This window comes from Bombina bombina, chromosome 2 (assembly GCF_027579735.1).
Source record: "Bombina bombina isolate aBomBom1 chromosome 2, aBomBom1.pri, whole genome shotgun sequence".
NCBI classification, from domain to species: domain Eukaryota; kingdom Metazoa; phylum Chordata; class Amphibia; order Anura; family Bombinatoridae; genus Bombina; species Bombina bombina.
In genome coordinates this window covers 1,335,372,593-1,335,389,651 of record NC_069500.1, presented here as the reverse complement: position 1 = coordinate 1,335,389,651, position 17,059 = coordinate 1,335,372,593, and the positions used below count along the sequence as shown (strand labels likewise).

General features: G+C 41.2%; 1 protein-coding gene across 1 annotated transcript in view; it reads right to left on the bottom strand.

The window, feature by feature from the left end:
• The window catches only part of POLN (DNA polymerase nu), a 587,345-nt gene that overhangs the window by 557,716 nt on the left and 12,570 nt on the right, over nucleotides 1–17,059 (bottom strand). Inside the window, exons 2-3 of the mRNA XM_053700310.1 lie at nucleotides 13,217–13,289; nucleotides 1,350–1,498 (exon numbers count right to left, since the gene is read on the bottom strand). Of these exons, the coding sequence (XP_053556285.1) occupies nucleotides 1,350–1,498; nucleotides 13,217–13,289 (222 nt within the window). The remainder of the gene's footprint in view (nucleotides 1–1,349; nucleotides 1,499–13,216; nucleotides 13,290–17,059) is intronic.

Genomic DNA, 17,059 nt, shown 5'->3' with positions numbered 1-17,059 from the left:
TTGGGGGTTAATAGGTTAATTTAGTTTATGGCAATGTGGGGGGCTGGCGGTTTAGGCGTTAATAACTTTATTTAGTTGCGGTGGGCTCCGGGAGAGGAGGGATAGGGGTTAATAACATAATGTAGGTGGCGGCGGTGTAGGGGGGCGGCAGATTAGGGGTTAATAAGTATAATGTAGGTGGCGGTGGGCTCCGGGAGCGGACGAATAGGGGTTAATAAGTTTATTAGAGTGGTGGTGGGCTCCGGGAGCGGCGGTTTAGGGGTTAATAACTTTACTTAGTTGCAGTGGGCTCCGGGAACGGCGGTTTAGGTGTTGATAAGTTTATTTAGTTGCGGTTGGCTCCGGGAGCGGCGGGATAGGGGTTAAACAGTTTAGTATAGTGTGGATGTTTAGTGACAGGGTATAAATAAAGCTGGGAAAAAGCCGAATAGCAGCGAGATCGATGACTGTTAGTTAACAACAGTCCGCTGCTCATCGCCCCGTACTTGGCGCGCGTCTTTTTTTACAGCTTTTTTTTATAAATATGGAGAGCGTATTCAGGTCCGCGGCAGCGATGTTAGGCAAGCGTATTGGTGCCGGCGAATGCAGCACAGTTGACGGGTTGATAAATAGGCCCCAAAGGGTTAGATTACAAGTGGAGCGCTAATTTATTGCTTTAAAGGGGGGGGGATAAATAGCCAACCATTACAATTTGCACTCTGAAATTAACCAGAGGTCAGACCTCTGGTTAATTTTAAAAATGTCCCCCAATTGCCACAAAATGTAGTGTAGTGTGCATTATAAAAAATAAAAAAGTAGTATTTTTTTAATTTATTTTTTATTAATAACTGCAGGAGGCAGTTTTAAGGGATTAAAAGTGAGCGGGTGTGGGGTGAAAAAAAAAATGCCACTGAAAAGCTTCTTTACATTGCGGTCTATGAGGACTGTGTTATCCCTGTAAATATATATGTATATGAATATATATATATATATATATGGGTTAATATGTGTATATACACACATGTTAACGCGTAAATATATATGTATATATTCATATATATTTATATTTGCTGCCTATTGCTGTGCAACTACCCCCTTTGCTGCGCTAGTTCTAATGCCATGTCTCATGGCATGAGAACAAGGCTCCCATTGGAGCCTATGAAAATGCACTCTTGTGAGCGCAAATGCGTCCGCGCAATGTGAACAAGAAGTTGCGTGCGCTGGTATTACTAAGTTGAGTGCTAATTTCGCTTTCATGGAAGTAATATTTTGTGCTTAACTTGCAATCTAGCCTAAAATATACAAACTGCAAATCATCTACCAGAAAATTTATTGGAAATGAACCCGTCATTATTTGCTTTTTCTCTTACCAAACGTTGTCGGTTGCCGCAGCTCTTTATAACCTTGGTTATATAAAGGGGTCTGTATCTCCGGGATATCACATGATGTCTCAAGAGTAAAGTCATTGGAAGATTCATATTTATCTTGGGTTTGCCAATTTAACAAACGTAAAGGAAAGCTGTAAAAACAGTATTAACTAAAAATGTATATATTTACATAGACAATGGCACCATGTTGATCATTATATATAGAACAATTAAAGAAAAACTTTCATTAAAGTTAATGTATAAGATTCTATGCAATATACAAACCTATTTTAATTGTTCCACCCCATTCTCAAAATTAAAAAAAATAAACAAAACTAAGTAATCTTCAAGGCCTCTCTGTTTCCTATATATACACACATCTACATCTAACATTGTCTCAACATATAAAGAGCATTCCCTGAAATTATTCTTATTCAACAGCATAACAATAGAAATGGAAATACCACCATTACTGTTATTGTTTTAAATGTAGTTAAAGGCATTCACTTTAAATAAGTGAAGGTTAGTTTTTACTCAGACTGACCATTACATGAGCCATATACACACACACACACGCACACACACACACATATATATATATATATATATATATATATATATATATATATATATATATAAATACACAGTAGAAGATGCACTCTCACCAACTTAAGTCAGCTACCAGGGTGCTATAAGTGTGAGCACACAAAATCCATATAATCAAAAGTAAGCACTCACTGGACTTCAGTCATCAATTTGATTGATGACTGAAGTCCAGTGAGTGCTTACTTTTGATTATATATATATATACATATATATATATACATATATATATATATATACAGGTATATAGGGAGTGCAGAATTTTTAGGCAAGTTGTATTTTTGAGGATTAATTTTATTATTGAACAACAACCATGTTCTCAATGAACCCAAAAAACTCATTAATATCAAAGCTGAATAGTTTTGGAAGTAGTTTTTAGTTTGTTTTTAGTTATAGCTATTTTAGGGGGATATCTGTGTGTGCAGGTGACTATTACTGTGCATAATTATTAGGCAACTTAACAAAAAACAAATATATACCCATTTCAATTATTTATTTTTACTAGTGAAACCAATATAACATCTCAACATTCACAAATATACATTTCTGACATTCAAAAACAAAACAAAAACAAATCAGTGACCAATATAGCCACCTTTCTTTGCAAGGACACTCAAAAGCCTGCCATCCATGGATTCTGTCAGTGTTTTGATCTGTTCACCATCAACATTGCGTGCAGCAGCAACCACAGCCTCCAAGACACTGTTCAGAGAGGTGTACTGTTTTCCCTCCTTGTAAATCTCACATTTGATGATGGACCACAGGTTCTCAATGGGGTTCAGATCAGGTGAACAAGGAGGCCATGTCATTAGATTTTCTTCTTTTATACCCTTTCTTGCCAGCCACGCTGTGGAGTACTTGGACGCATGTGATGGAGCATTGTCCTGCATGAAAACAGAATTTATGCTTACCTGATAAATTACTTTCTCCAACGGTGTGTCCGGTCCACGGCGTCATCCTTATTTGTGGGATATCTCTTCCCCAACAGTAAATGGCAAAGAGTCCCAGCAAAGCTGGCCATATAGTCCCCCCTAGGCTCCGCCCACCCCAGTCATTCGACCGACGGACAGGAGGAAATATATATAGGAGAAACCATATGGTACCGTGGTGACTGTAGTTAGAGAAAATAATTCATCAGACCTGATTAAAAAACCAGGGCGGGCCGTGGACCGGACACACCGTTGGAGAAAGTAATTTATCAGGTAAGCATAAATTCTGTTTTCTCCAACATTGGTGTGTCCGGTCCATGGCGTCATCCTTACTTGTGGGAACCAATACCAAAGCTTTAGGACACGGATGAAGGGAGGGAGCAAATCAGGTCACCTAAACGGAAGGCACCACAGCTTGCAAAACCTTTCTCCCAAAAATAGCCTCCGAAGAAGCAAAAGTATCAAATTTGTAAAATTTGGCAAAAGTGTGCAGTGAAGACCAAGTCGCTGCCTTACATATCTGGTCAACAGAAGCCTCGTTCTTGAAGGCCCATGTGGAAGCCACAGCCCTAGTGGAGTGAGCTGTGATTCTTTCAGGAGGCTGCCGTCCGGCAGTCTCATAAGCCAATCGGATGATGCTTTTAAGCCAAAAGGAAAGAGAGGTAGAAGTCGCTTTTTGACCTCTCCTTTTACCAGAATAAACAACAAACAAGGAAGATGTTGGTCTGAAATCTTTTGTAGCCTCTAAATAGAATTTTAGAGCACGGACTACGTCCAAATTGTGTAACAAACGTTCCTTCTTTGAAAAAAAAAACAAAAAAAAACTCTTAACCATCTCCGTGGAGATGTTGCCTGTGCAACGGCAAAGAGAATGACTGGGGTGGGCGGAGCCTAGGAGGGACTATATGGCCAGCTTTGCTGGGACTCTTTGCCATTTCCTGTTGGGGAAGAGATATCCCACAAGTAAGGATGACGCCGTGGACCGGACACACCAATGTTGGAGAAAATCATGTTTTTCTTGAAGGATGCAGACTTCTTCCTGTACCACTGCTTGAAGAAGGTGTCTTCCAGAAACTGGCAGTAGGACTGGGAGTTGAGCTTGACTCCATCCTCAAGCTGAAAAGGCCCCACAAGCTCATCTTTGATGATACCAGCCCAAACCAGTACTCCACCTCCACCTTGCTGGCGTCTGAGTCGGACTGGAGCTCTCTGCCCTTTACCAATCCAGCCACGGGCCCATCCATCTTGCCCATCAAGACTCACTCTCATTTCATCAGTCCATAAAACCTTAGAAAAATCAGTCTTGAGATATTTCTTGGCCCAGTCTTGACGTTTCAGCTTGTGTGTCTTGTTCAGTGGTGGTCGTCTTTGAGCCTTTCTTACCTTGGCCATGTCTCTGAGTATTGCACACCTTGTGCTTTTGGGCACTCCAGTGATGTTGCAGCTCTGAAATATGGCCAAACTGGTGGCAAGTGGCATCTTGGCAGCTGCACGCTTGACTTTTCTCAGTTCATGGGCAGTTATTTTGCGCCTTGGTTTTTCCACACGCTTCTTGCGACCCTGTTGACTATTTTGAATGAAAGGCTTGATTGTTCGATGATCACGCTTCAGAAGCTTTGCAATTTTAAGAGTGCTGTATCCCTCTGCTAGATATCTCACTATTTTTGACTTTTTTGAGCCTGTCAAGTCCTTCTTTTGACCCATTTTGCCAAAGGAAAGGAAGTTGCCTAATAATTATGCACACCTGATATAGGGTGTTGATGTCATTAGACCACACCCCTTCTCATTACAGAGATGCACATCACCTAATATGCTTAATTGGTAGTAGGCTTTCGAGCCTATACAGCTTGGAGTAAGACAACATGCATAAAGAGGATGATGTGGTCAAAATACTCATTTGCCTAATAATTCTGCACACAGTGTATATATATATATATATATATATATATATATATATATATAATCAGTTTAATCTGTTATTGAATGGATTGTTATTAGAATATCATTGTGTTATATACTAAAATAAGTAATATATATTATTACAGACACAATAGTTATTTGGAGTGACAGTATTAAAGGGACACTGTAATGTAAACTATGCTCCCTCTTAATGTGTTTCCAATGCTCCTCTAGGTTTAGACTTGTACTTGAAATAGTTGACTCTACTCATGAAACCAGCACCAATAACAAATCTGTACCTAGATATTGGCTTTTGTGTATTTAGGGAGATATAATGATGCCTGTGGTTCTTTAAAAGGCTCAGTTAACTTGAATGGGGATGTTTTTGAAAGTTAATGCGTGGTGGTTGCAATAAACAAAATCAGCTATTTCAAATACAAACATAAACTTAAAGGGGCAATTTTCCAAATAGTTAATACTCTGCAGCTACTATAGGTTATTGTAGACAAATGTGAACAAATACAATACAGTGGCCCTTTAAGTTTACACTGTCAGTTTTCTATATTATTATTATTATGCAGAAAACATGCAAAGAATAAAAATGGATACAATTTACTAAACATAACAAAATCTATTGAGAGGCTAAATTTAAGCAACTAAGCTTCATGCCTATCTCATTTAGAAGTCACTATTCAGATAATTACAGGTGAGACTGAGAATTTACATAGGTTCATCTGAATATGGAAATTTGATTGTTAATGCTCACTAAACTGAACCTTGGATTTCAAGACCCTTCTAAACAATATTCTAGTATAATAATACATTTTTAGTAACCACTTGCTAAATAAGATGAATACAGAACAAAACAGAACTACCCGGAACATCAACGTCCAAAGTAACCACACCAAAAATACAGCATTTTGACAAGGTTAGGAAGAAGAAATGCAAAGGGCCACAAATCTACCATGGAATCCACATCCAAGTGTCCATTCTACACACACACAAAAAAGCTCACAAAGTTGCCACACCAACCAAATTCACCAGTTCTACAAAATTAGGAAGGAAAGAGTTAAGGAGGAACAGATCTGCCACATAATCCACATCCAAATATGTATTTTAGTCTACAAAAACTTTTTGTATAAAAAAAAAAAAGTCTGGAACACCGATTTCCAAAGTAGCCACATAGATCAAATTCACCCATTCTACAAAGATAGGAGTCACAAGTGACAAGAAGCCACAGATCTGCTGTGGGATCCATATCCAAGTAAGTCGTTTCCAGTTAAAATAAAATAAAATTTTGCACAAAAAAACTAAATTTATGCTTACCTGATAAATTTCTTTCTCTTGTGGTGTATCCAGTCCACGGGTTCATCCATTACTTGTGGGATATTCTCCTTCCCAACAGGAAGTTGCAAGAGGACACCCACAGCAGAGCTGTCTATATAGCTCATCCCCTAACCCCCACCTCCAGTCATTCGACCGAAGACAAGTAAGAAAAAGGAGAAACTATAGGGTGCAGTGGTGACTGTAGTTTTAAAAATAAAAACACCTGCCTTAAAGTGACAGGGACTGGATACACCACAAGAGAAAGAAATTTATCACGTAAGCATAAATTTTGTTTTCTCTTGTAAGGTGTATCCAGTCCACGGGTTCATTCATTACTTGTGGTATACCAATACCAAAGCTTTACGACACGGATGAAGGGAGGGACAAGGCAGGAACTTAAACGGAAGGCACCACTGCCTGTAAGACCTTTCTCCCAAAAATAGCCTCAGAGGAAGCAAAAGAATCAAATTTGTAGAATTTAGAAAAAGTATGAAGCGAAGACCAAGTCGCCGCCTTACAAATCTGTTCAACAGAGGCCTCATGTTTAAAAGCCCATGTGGAAGCTACCGCTCTAGTAGAATGAGTGGTAATCCTTTCAGGAGGCTGCTGGCCAGCAGTCTCATAAGCGAAACGGATTATGCTTCTCAGCCAAAAAGAAAGAGAAGTTGCCGAAGCCTTTTGGCCTCTCCTCTTTCCAGACAACAAACAATGTAGATGTTTGACGAAAATCCTTAGTAGCTTGCAAATAAAGCGTTAAAGCACGAACCACGTCAAGATTGTGTAACAGACGTTCCTTCTTTGAAGAAGGATTAGGACACAGAGACGGAACAACAATCTCCTGATTGATATTCTTATTAGATACCACCTTAGGAAGAAACCCAGGTTTGGTACGCAAAACTACCTTATCTGCATGGAAGATCAGATAAGGGGAATCACACTGTAAGGCAGATAACTCTGAAACTCTTCGAGCCGAAGAGATAGCTACTAGGAACAGAACTTTCCAAGATAAAAGCTTAATATCTATGGAATGCAAAGGTTCAAACGGAACCCCTTGAAGAACTTTAAGAACTAAATTTAAACTCCATGGCGGAGCAACAGGTTTAAACACAGGCCTGATTCTAACCAAAGCCTGACAAAACGCCTGAACGTCTGGAACATCAGCCATTAGCTTATGCAAAAGAATAGACAGAGCAGAAATCTGTCTCTTTAAGGAACTAGCCGCTAATCCCTTTTCCAATCCGTCTTGGAGAAAAGATAAAATTCTAGGAATCCTGACCTTTCTCCACGAGTAACCCTTGGATTCACACCAATGAAGATATTTACACCATATATTATGATAGATTTTCCTGGTGACATGCTTTCAAGCCTGAATCAAGGTATCAATGACCGACTCGGAGAAACCACGTTTTGATAAAATCAAGCGTTCAATTTCCAAGCAGTCAGACGCAGAGAAATTAGATTTGGATGTTTGAATGGACCTTGGAGTAGAAGGTCCTGCCTCAGCGGCAGAGTCCATGGTGGAAAGGATGACATGTCCACCAGATCTGCATACCAAGTCCTGCGTGGCCACGCAGGTGCTATCAAAATCATCGAAGCTCTCTCCTGCTTGATCTTGGCAATCAGACGAGGGAGGAGAGGAAATGGTGGAAACACATAAGCCAGGCTGAAGGACCAGGGCACTGCTAGAGCACTGCTAGAGCGTTGCCTGGCGATCCCTTGACCTGGACCCTTAACGAGGAAGGTTGGTGTTCTGACGAGACGCCATCAGATCCAGTTCTGGTTTGCCCCATAGTTGAATCAGCTGGGCAAATACCTCCGGATGAAGCTCCCACTCCCCCGGATGAAAAGTCTTCCGACTTAGAAAGTCTGCCTCCCAGTTCTCTACTCTTGGGATATGGATAGCTGAGAAATGGCAAGAGTGAACCTCTTCCCAAAGAATTATCTTGGAAACCTCCATCATTGCCAGGGGACTCCTTGTTCCCCCTGATGGTTGATATAGGCTACAGTCATGATATTGTCCGACTGAAATCGGATGAATCTGACCGCCGCCAGTTGAGGCCAAGCCTGAAGAGCATTGAATATCGCTCTTAGCTCCAGAATGTTTATCGGAAGGAGGGCCTCCTCCTGAGTCCACGAACCCTGAGCCTTCAGGGAATTCCAGACTGCGCCCCAGCCCAGAAGGCTGGCATCTGTCGTCACTATAGTCCACTCTGGCCTGCGGAAACTCATTCACCTGGACAGATGGACCCGAGATAACCACCAGAGAAGAGAATCCCTGGTCTCTTGATCCAGATTTAACAGATGAGACAAATCTGTGTAGTCCCCATCCCACTGATTGAGCATGCAAAGTTGCAGTGGTCTGAGATGTTGGCGGGCAAACGGAACTATGTCCATTGCCGCTACCATCAGGCTGATCATTCCCATACACTGAGCCACTGATGGCCGAGAAGTGGAATGTAGAGCACGGCAAGAAGTTAGAATCTTTGATATCCTGACCTCTGTCAGAAAAATTTTCATTTCAACTGAATCTATCAGAGTTCCTAGGAAGGAAACTCTTGTGAGAGGGGAGAGTGAACTCTTTTCTCTGTTCACCCTCCACCCGTGAGACCTCAGAAAGGCCAGAACAATGTCCGTATGGGACTTGGCGATTTGAAAAGTTGACGCCTGGATCAGGATGTCGTCTAGGTAAGGTGCCACCGATATGCCCCGCGGCCTTAGAACCGCCAGTAGAGACCCTAGAACCTTTGTAAAGATTCTTGGCGCCGTGGCTAACCCGAAGGGAAGAGCCACAAACTGGTAATGCCTGTCTAGGAAGGCGAACCTGAGTAACTGATGATGATCTCTGTGAATCAGAATGTGGAGATAAGCATCCTTTAAGTCCACGGTAGTCATATATTGACCCTCCTGGATCATAGGGAGGATGGTTCGGATTGTCTCCATCTTGAAAGATGGGACCCTGAGAAATTTGTTTAGGATCTTGAGATCCAAGATTGGTCTGAACGTTCCCTCTTTATTGGGAACTATAAACAGGTTTGAATAGAAACCCTGCCCCTGTTCCTCCCTTGGAACTGGGTGGATCACTCCCATAACCAGAAGGTCTAAAACGCAACGTAAGAATGCCTCTCTCTTTATCTGGTTTGCAGATAGTTGTGAGAGGTGAAATCTCCCCTTTGGAGATGAGGCTTTGAATTCCAGAAGATATCCCTGGGAAACAATCTCTAGTGCCCAGGGATCCTGGACGTCTCTTGCCCAAGCCTGAGCGAAGAGAGAAAGTCTGCCCCCTACTAGATCCGGTCCCGGATCGGGGCTACTCCTTCATACTGTCTTAGGGGCAGCAGCAGGTTTTTTGGCCTGCTTCCCCTTGTTCCAAGCCTGGTTAGGTCTCCAGACTGGTTTGGACTGGGCGAAATTTCCCTCTTGTTTTGCATTAGAGGAAGCTGAAGCTGCGACACTCTTGAAGTTTCGAAAGGAACAAAAATTATTCTGTTTGGTCCTTAACTTATTGGACCTATCCTGAGGAAGGGTGTGACCATTTCCTCCGGTAATATCAGAAATGATCTCCTTCAGACCAGGCCCGAAAAGGGTCTGTCCCTTGAAGGGGATGTTAAGAAGCTTAGCCTTTGAAGTAACGTCTGCTGACCAGGACATAAGCCATAGCGCCCTATGCACCAGAATGGCAAAATCTGAATTCTTAGCCGTTAGCTTGGCTAAATGAAAAACGGCGCCAGAGATAAAGGAATTAGCTAACTTAAGAGCTTTAATCCTGTCTAAAATATCATCTAACGGGGTCTCCACCTGTAGAGCCTCCTCAAGAGGCTCGAACCAGAAAGCCGCTGCAGCAGTAACTGGAGCAATGCATGCAAGAGGCTGGAGAATAAAACCTTGATGTATAAAAATTTTCTTAAGGAGACCCTCCAATTTTTTATCCATAGGATCTAGGAAAGCACAACTGTCCTCAACAGGGATAGTTGTACGCTTAGCTAGGGTAGAGACTGCTCCCTCCACCTTAGGGACCGTCTGCCACAAGTCCCGTATGGCGGCATCTATGGGAAACATCTTTTTAAAAGCAGGAGGGGGAGAGAACGGCACACCTGGTCTATCCCATTCCTTAGTAATAATTTCCAAAAATCTCTTAGGGACTGGAAAAACATCAGTGTAAACAGGCACTGCAAAGTATTTGTCCATCTTACACAATTTCTCTGGCACTACAATGGGTTCACAGTCATCCAGAGTCACTAAAACCTCCCTAAGCAATAAGCGGAGGTGTTCAAGGTTAAATTTAAACGCTGTCATTTCAGAATCAGACTGAAGCAACGCCTTCCCTGAATCTGAAATGTCACCCACAGATAGAAGCTCTCCTGCCTCGGCTTCTAAGTATTGTGAGGGTATATCGGACACAGGTATTAAAGCGTCAGAAAGCTCTGTATTTGTTCTAGCCCCAGAGCTGTCTCGCTTTCCTTGTAACCCTGGCAGTTTGGACAATACCTCTGAGAGGGTAGCATTCATAACTGCTGCCATGTCCTGTAAGGTAAAAGAATTAGATGCGCTAGATGTACTTGACGTCACTTGAGCGGGAGTTATAGGTTCTGACACATGGGGAGAGCTAGATGGCATAACCTCCCTTTTTTAAGTCAGAGAATCCTCTGGAGATAAATCTTTAAGCGCCATAATATGGTCTTTATAGTTTATAGAAATTTCAGTACATTTGGTACACATTCTAAGAGGGGGTTCCACAATGGCTTCCAAACATATTGAACAAGGAGTTTCCTCTATGTCACTATGTCAGACATGTTTAACAGACTAGTAATGAGACAAGCAAGCTTGAAAAACACTTTAATAAAGGTGAAACAGCAGTTAAACAAAAACTTTACTGTGCCTTTAAGAGAAAAAAACTAACACTTAAACTGCAAAACAGTGTAAAAATACAGTAAAGTCTTCGAAATTTTTACAGTATGTGTAAGGGACTAAAGCAACATTGCACCCACTTGCAAATGGATGATTAACCCCTTAGCCCCCAAACCGGATTTAAAAAATGTCAACCACCGGTAAAAGACAGTTGAGCCCCTTGCCACAGCTCTGCTGAGGCTCCTACCTGCCCTCAAATACGATTTAGTGAAGAAATAAACCCTTTATGATGGTCCTCAGATGCCAGAGGACTCCTCTAGGGAAGCTGGATGTCTCAGTCTGAAGGAAACTGCGCATCTAGAGCGTGAAAATAGGCCCCTCTCACCATGTACTGGATGTCAGAGGGGCCTTAAGAAAGTACTCCTAGGGGTATCTGACTAGCCATGTGGAAACTAGGCCCCAAATAAAGACTTATCTCCCTCAGAGAAAAAACGTTCTATTTATGAAAACATGTAAACGTTTTGTCACTAAGTAATATGAGTATTAACATGAGTATTACCCTGTTTTGTAAGCATGATCCCAGTCGTTAAATCACTGCATCTAGCTTACCTCAAATACACAAGGCTTTGTCAGCATTTTCTAGAACTTATTCATCTCTCTAGAAATAAAAATACTGAACATACCTGAAAGCAGGTAATCTGCAGACCGTTCCCCCAACTGAAGTTTTCCCATACTCTTCAGTTATGTGTGAGAACAGCAATGGACCTTAGTTACAAACCGCTAAGATCATCAACCTCCAGGCAGAATTCTTCTTCTAATTTCTGCCTGAGAGTAAAACAGTACAACGCCGGTACCGTTTAAAAATAACAAACTCTTGATTGAAGGTAAAACTACACTAAGTCACCACATATCTCTTGAGACTTCCTATCTTGTCGAGAGTTGCAAGAGAATGACTGGAGGTGGGGGTTAGGGGAGGAGCTATATAGACAGCTCTGCTGTGGGTTTCCTCTTGCAACTTCCTGTTGGGAAGGAGAATATCCCACAAGTAATGGATGAACCCGTGGACTGGATACACCTTACAAGAGAAAAGGCCTAAAACATACACTTCCCAAGTAGCCACACCAATCAAATTCACCAATAGGGAGAGAATCAAAGAGCTACAGAATCCATATACAAATGTACTTTTCAGTCAAAAACCATTTTGCACAAAAAAAAGTCCCAAGGAGCCACACCGACCAAAATTCCCCTGTTCCATAAGGCTATAAGGGAGAGAGACAAGAAGCCAGAGATCACCCACAGAATTCACATCCAAGTGTCAGTTATAGTTCTGCACAAAAACCGGCCAGAACCAATCACTTCCAAAGTATTTATTTATTTATTTTTTAACCAGAATGGCAGGTCTGTGGCTCTTTGTCTTTCCTTCTAAGCATTGGCCATGGGTGACAGTGGTTTGTGCTGCTTCTTGGGAAATGGAATTTCCTGGCCTTTATCTCTGAAAATCTGTGGTTCCATGTCTCTTTCATGTCTAGTCTTGTGGGAATGGTGAATTTTGGTGCTGTGGCTACTTGGAAAGTGGGAGCAAACCTTTTTTATAAAAAAAACTTTTTTTTTACTATAATGGACAACTGAGTCTGAATTATGTGGCATAACTGTGGTTCCTAGTCACTTTTCTCTTAGCCACGTGAAATGGGTGAATTTGGTTGGTGTCACTACTTGGGTGGGTGCTTCGGTTGTTTATTGTGCAAAACAAGGACACTTGGACATGGATTCTGTGGCTCATTGTCATTCTCCCTCCTAGCCACGTAGAACTAGTGCTTTTACTTAGTCTGGCTACCTGGCCAGTGGATGTTCCAGGCTTTTCCATTCTGTTCTGTTTTCATTCTTGCTAGGCAAGTGTTAAACAATATTAAGAACATTTTAGTTTTAATTATTTGATTTATTAGTGTATGGCTGCGTTGGCCTTTTCAATTTCAAGAAGTGTGTGCAAGAAGTGAAAAAGCAAGGCTGACTTTTCAAAATACATTTCTGTTTAAGTAAATGTAAGGGGTTAAGTGGCCGTTAATGAGTATACAGGGGGGTGAAGAGCTCTATTAAAAAAAACAAAGTAGGGGAACACAAATGATACCTTCTCCTCACCTTATAAATATTAGATTGAATGTAAACATTGATGGAAGTCATATGAACCATTAAAAAAAACATAGTTAGATTTGATAAATCAAAGAAAAAACGTGACTGTCATACAAATATATAAGCTTCACATTGTCTTACTTGTTACTTGCTTTCAGAGGTATAGTCCCTTTGAAACTATTTTGAACAGTGGATTTGTGTTTCAAAACTTTATCTGCAAAAACAAAAAAACAATTACAAAGAATAATTCATTGTTTATGCTAAATATGCAGCGCATTGGCTATCAGGACCCAGTCAATAATGATTATGATTAGGACCCTCCTTATTAACTGTCCTTCAAAAATTAAAGCTCCTATGTCTTTTGCTGGAACACGCTAAAAGATCTTTCACAACCCATTTCAACACCAGTTATACTCTGGGCATAACATCAAATAAGAGATTACATTTATATGGGTTCAATTAATATAAGAACCAGTGTATTTCTTATATATTTATTAGTCCCTCTGAAGGCTAAGATGTCAACCTATCCCCTCATTGTTTTTCCTTCCATTAGGTGTAAAGCAGAAATATTCACTTCCAAACATCAAATCTATGACAACTAGATCCAGAAGAATCTGAAAGAACAAATTCTGAAAATTAATGCTTTGAAAAGCTAAAATCCCCATAGAAGTATGAAAGGCTGTTTCCACTGCTTTTGAAGCCTTCAGCAGTATTTAGATCACACTTGTACAACCTAAGGCTTGGGGGGCCCACAAGATGGTCCTCCGGTGCTTTTTATGTAGTCCTTTCACATCTACACACTTAGGGCTCCATGTACAAAGCAGCATGAGCTGCTCCGGAGCCCTTGGGGGGCAGGTTAGCATATGTGAGCCTGCTTCCCACAATGTAAAAAGCAGCAGTCATTAGAGGTGCCAATTGACAGTCCCTTCACTTGTGCGATTGGTCGTGCAAATGAAGGGCGAGCATTACACACTCATCGGAGTGTGTAATGATACATATGGGCCAGTGGATCAACAGATCCTCTGTCCGTATGCAGCGAAGGTGGGCGGACAGCTTTGCAAGTTGAGAAGCTGTCCGCCTGCCTTTTAATAAATGGGGCCCTTAATATTGTGTGTCTGAAAGCATAGAGGAAATTTTAGTACATTTATGGAGATCTGTACCATATTACAGATATTACAGATATTACAGGATTTATATACATGTTTGCTTTATATTAGCTCATCTATTACAGTGTTCTCCACAGAAATGTTGCCTGCTGGGTGGCGGCAGTGTAATAATGTTTTCTGCTATCCAAAGCACAAATTAATTGCATAATTTAACATAATGTATTTAAAGAGAATTTATGTAATACACATTTAAACATTTTAATATTAGCTAAGTGAAGCTTAAAGGTACACAAAACCAAAATTTAGCCACCTATCAGCAAGCGCTACCCAGGTACTGAACCAAAATGGGCATGCTCCTATGCTTACAAGAAAAAAATATAATAGGAGTAAATTAGAAAGTTGCTTAATGTCTAGTCAAAAATAAACGTTCATGATTTAGATACAGCATACAATTTTAAGCATCTTTCAATTTACTCCTATTATAAATTTTTCTTCGTTCTCTTGGTATCTTTATTTGAAAAAGAAAGCATGTAAGCTTAGGATTCGACCCATTTTTGGTTCAGACCTGGGTAGCAGTTGCTGATTTGTGTCTAAATGTAACCACCAATCAGCATGTGTTACCCAGGTGCTGAACCAAAAATGGGCTAGCTTCTAAGCTTTACATTCTTGCTTTTACAAATAAAGATACCAAGAGAACGATGAAAAATTTCTAATAGGAGTAAATTAGAAAGTTGCTTAAAATTGCATGCTCTAAATCATGAAAGTTTCATTTTGACTAGACTATCCCTTTAAAATTGCATTCTCTATCTGAATCATGAAAGAAAAAAAACATAATTTATGCTTACCTGATAAATTCCTTTCTTCTGTAGTGTGATCAGTCCACGGGTCATCATTACTTCTGGGATATTACTCCTCCCCAACAGGAAGTGCAAGAGGATTCACCCAGCAGAGCTGCATATAGCTCCTCCCCTCTACGTCACTCCCAGTCATTCGACCAAGGACCAACGAGAAAGGAGAAGCCAAGGGTGTAGTGGTGACTGGAGTATAAATTAAAAAATATTTACCTGCCTTAAAAACAGGGCGGGCCGTGGACTGATCACACTACAGAAGAAAGGAATTTATCAGGTAAGCATAAATTATGTTTTCTTCTGTTAAGTGTGATCAGTCCACGGGTCATCATTACTTCTGGGATACCAATACCAAAGCAAAAGTACACGGATGACGGGAGGGATAGGCAGGCTCTTTATACAGAAGGAACCACTGCCTGAAGAACCTTTCTCCCAAAAATAGCCTCCGAGGAAGCAAAAGTGTCAAATTTGTAAAATTTGGAAAAAGTATGAAGCGAAGACCAAGTTGCAGCCTTGCAAATCTGCTCAACAGAGGCCTCATTCTTGAAGGCCCAAGTGGAAGCCACAGCTCTAGTAGAATGAGCTGTAATTCTTTCAGGAGGCTGCTGTCCAGCAGTCTCATAAGCTAAACGAATTATGCTACGAAGCCAAAAAGAAAGAGAGGTAGCAGAAGCCTTTTGACCTCTCCTCTGACCAGAGTAAACGACAAACAGGGAAGACGTTTGTCGAAATTCCTTAGTTGCCTGTAAGTAAAATTTTAGAGCACGGACTACATCCAGGTTGTGCAGTAGACGTTCCTTCTTCGAAGAAGGATTTGGGCACAAAGAAGGAACAACAATCTCTTGATTGATATTCCTGTTAGTGACTACCTTAGGTAAGAACCCAGGTTTAGTACGCAGAACTAACTTATCCGAATGAAAAATCAAATAAGGAGAATCACAATGTAAGGCTGATAATTCAGAGACTCTTCGAGCCGAGGAAATAGCCATTAAAAATAGAACTTTCCAAGATAACAATTTTATATCAATGGAATGAAGGGGTTCAAACGGAACACCCTGTAAAACATTAAGAACAAGGTTTAAACTCCATGGTGGAGCAACAGTTTTAAACACAGGCTTAATCCTGGCCAAAGCCTGACAAAAAGCCTGGACGTCAGGAACTTCTGACAGACGTTTGTGTAACAGAATGGACAGAGCTGAGATCTGTCCCTTTAATGAACTAGCAGATAAACCCTTTTCTAAACCTTCTTGTAGAAAAGACAATATCCTAGGAATCCTAACCTTACTCCAAGAGTAACCTTTGGATTCACACCAATATAGGTATTTACGCCATATCTTATGGTAAATCCTTCTGGTAACAGGCTTCCTAGCCTGTATTAAGGTATCAATAACTGACTCAGAAAACCCACGTCTTGATAAAATCAAGCGTTCAATTTCCAAGCAGTCAGCTTCAGAGAAGTTAGATTTTGATGTTTGAAAGGACCCTGCATCAGAAGGTCCTGTTTCAGAGGTAGAGACCAAGGTGGACAGGATGACATGTCCACCAGGTCTGCATACCAAGTCCTGCGTGGCCATGCAGGTGCTATTAGAATCACTGATGCTCTCTCCTGTTTGATTCTGGCAATCAATCGAGGAAGCATTGGGAAGGGTGGAAACACGTAAGCCATCCTGAAGTCCCAAGGTGCTGTCAGGGCATCTATCAGGACTGCTCCTGGATCCCTGGATCTGGACCCGTAACGAGGAAGCTTGGCGTTCTGTCGAGACGCCATGAGATCTATTTCTGGTTTGCCCCAACGTCGAAGTATTTGGGCAAAGACCTCCGGATGAAGTTCCCACTCCCCCGGATGAAAAGTCTGACGACTTAAGAAATCCGCCTCCCAGTTCTCCACTCCCGGGATGTGGATTGCTGACAGGTGGCAAGAGTGAGACTCTGCCCAGCGAATTATCTTTGATACTTCCATCATAGCTAGGGAGCTTCTTGTCCCTCCCTGATGGTTGATGTAAGCTACGGTCGTGATGTTGTCCGACTGA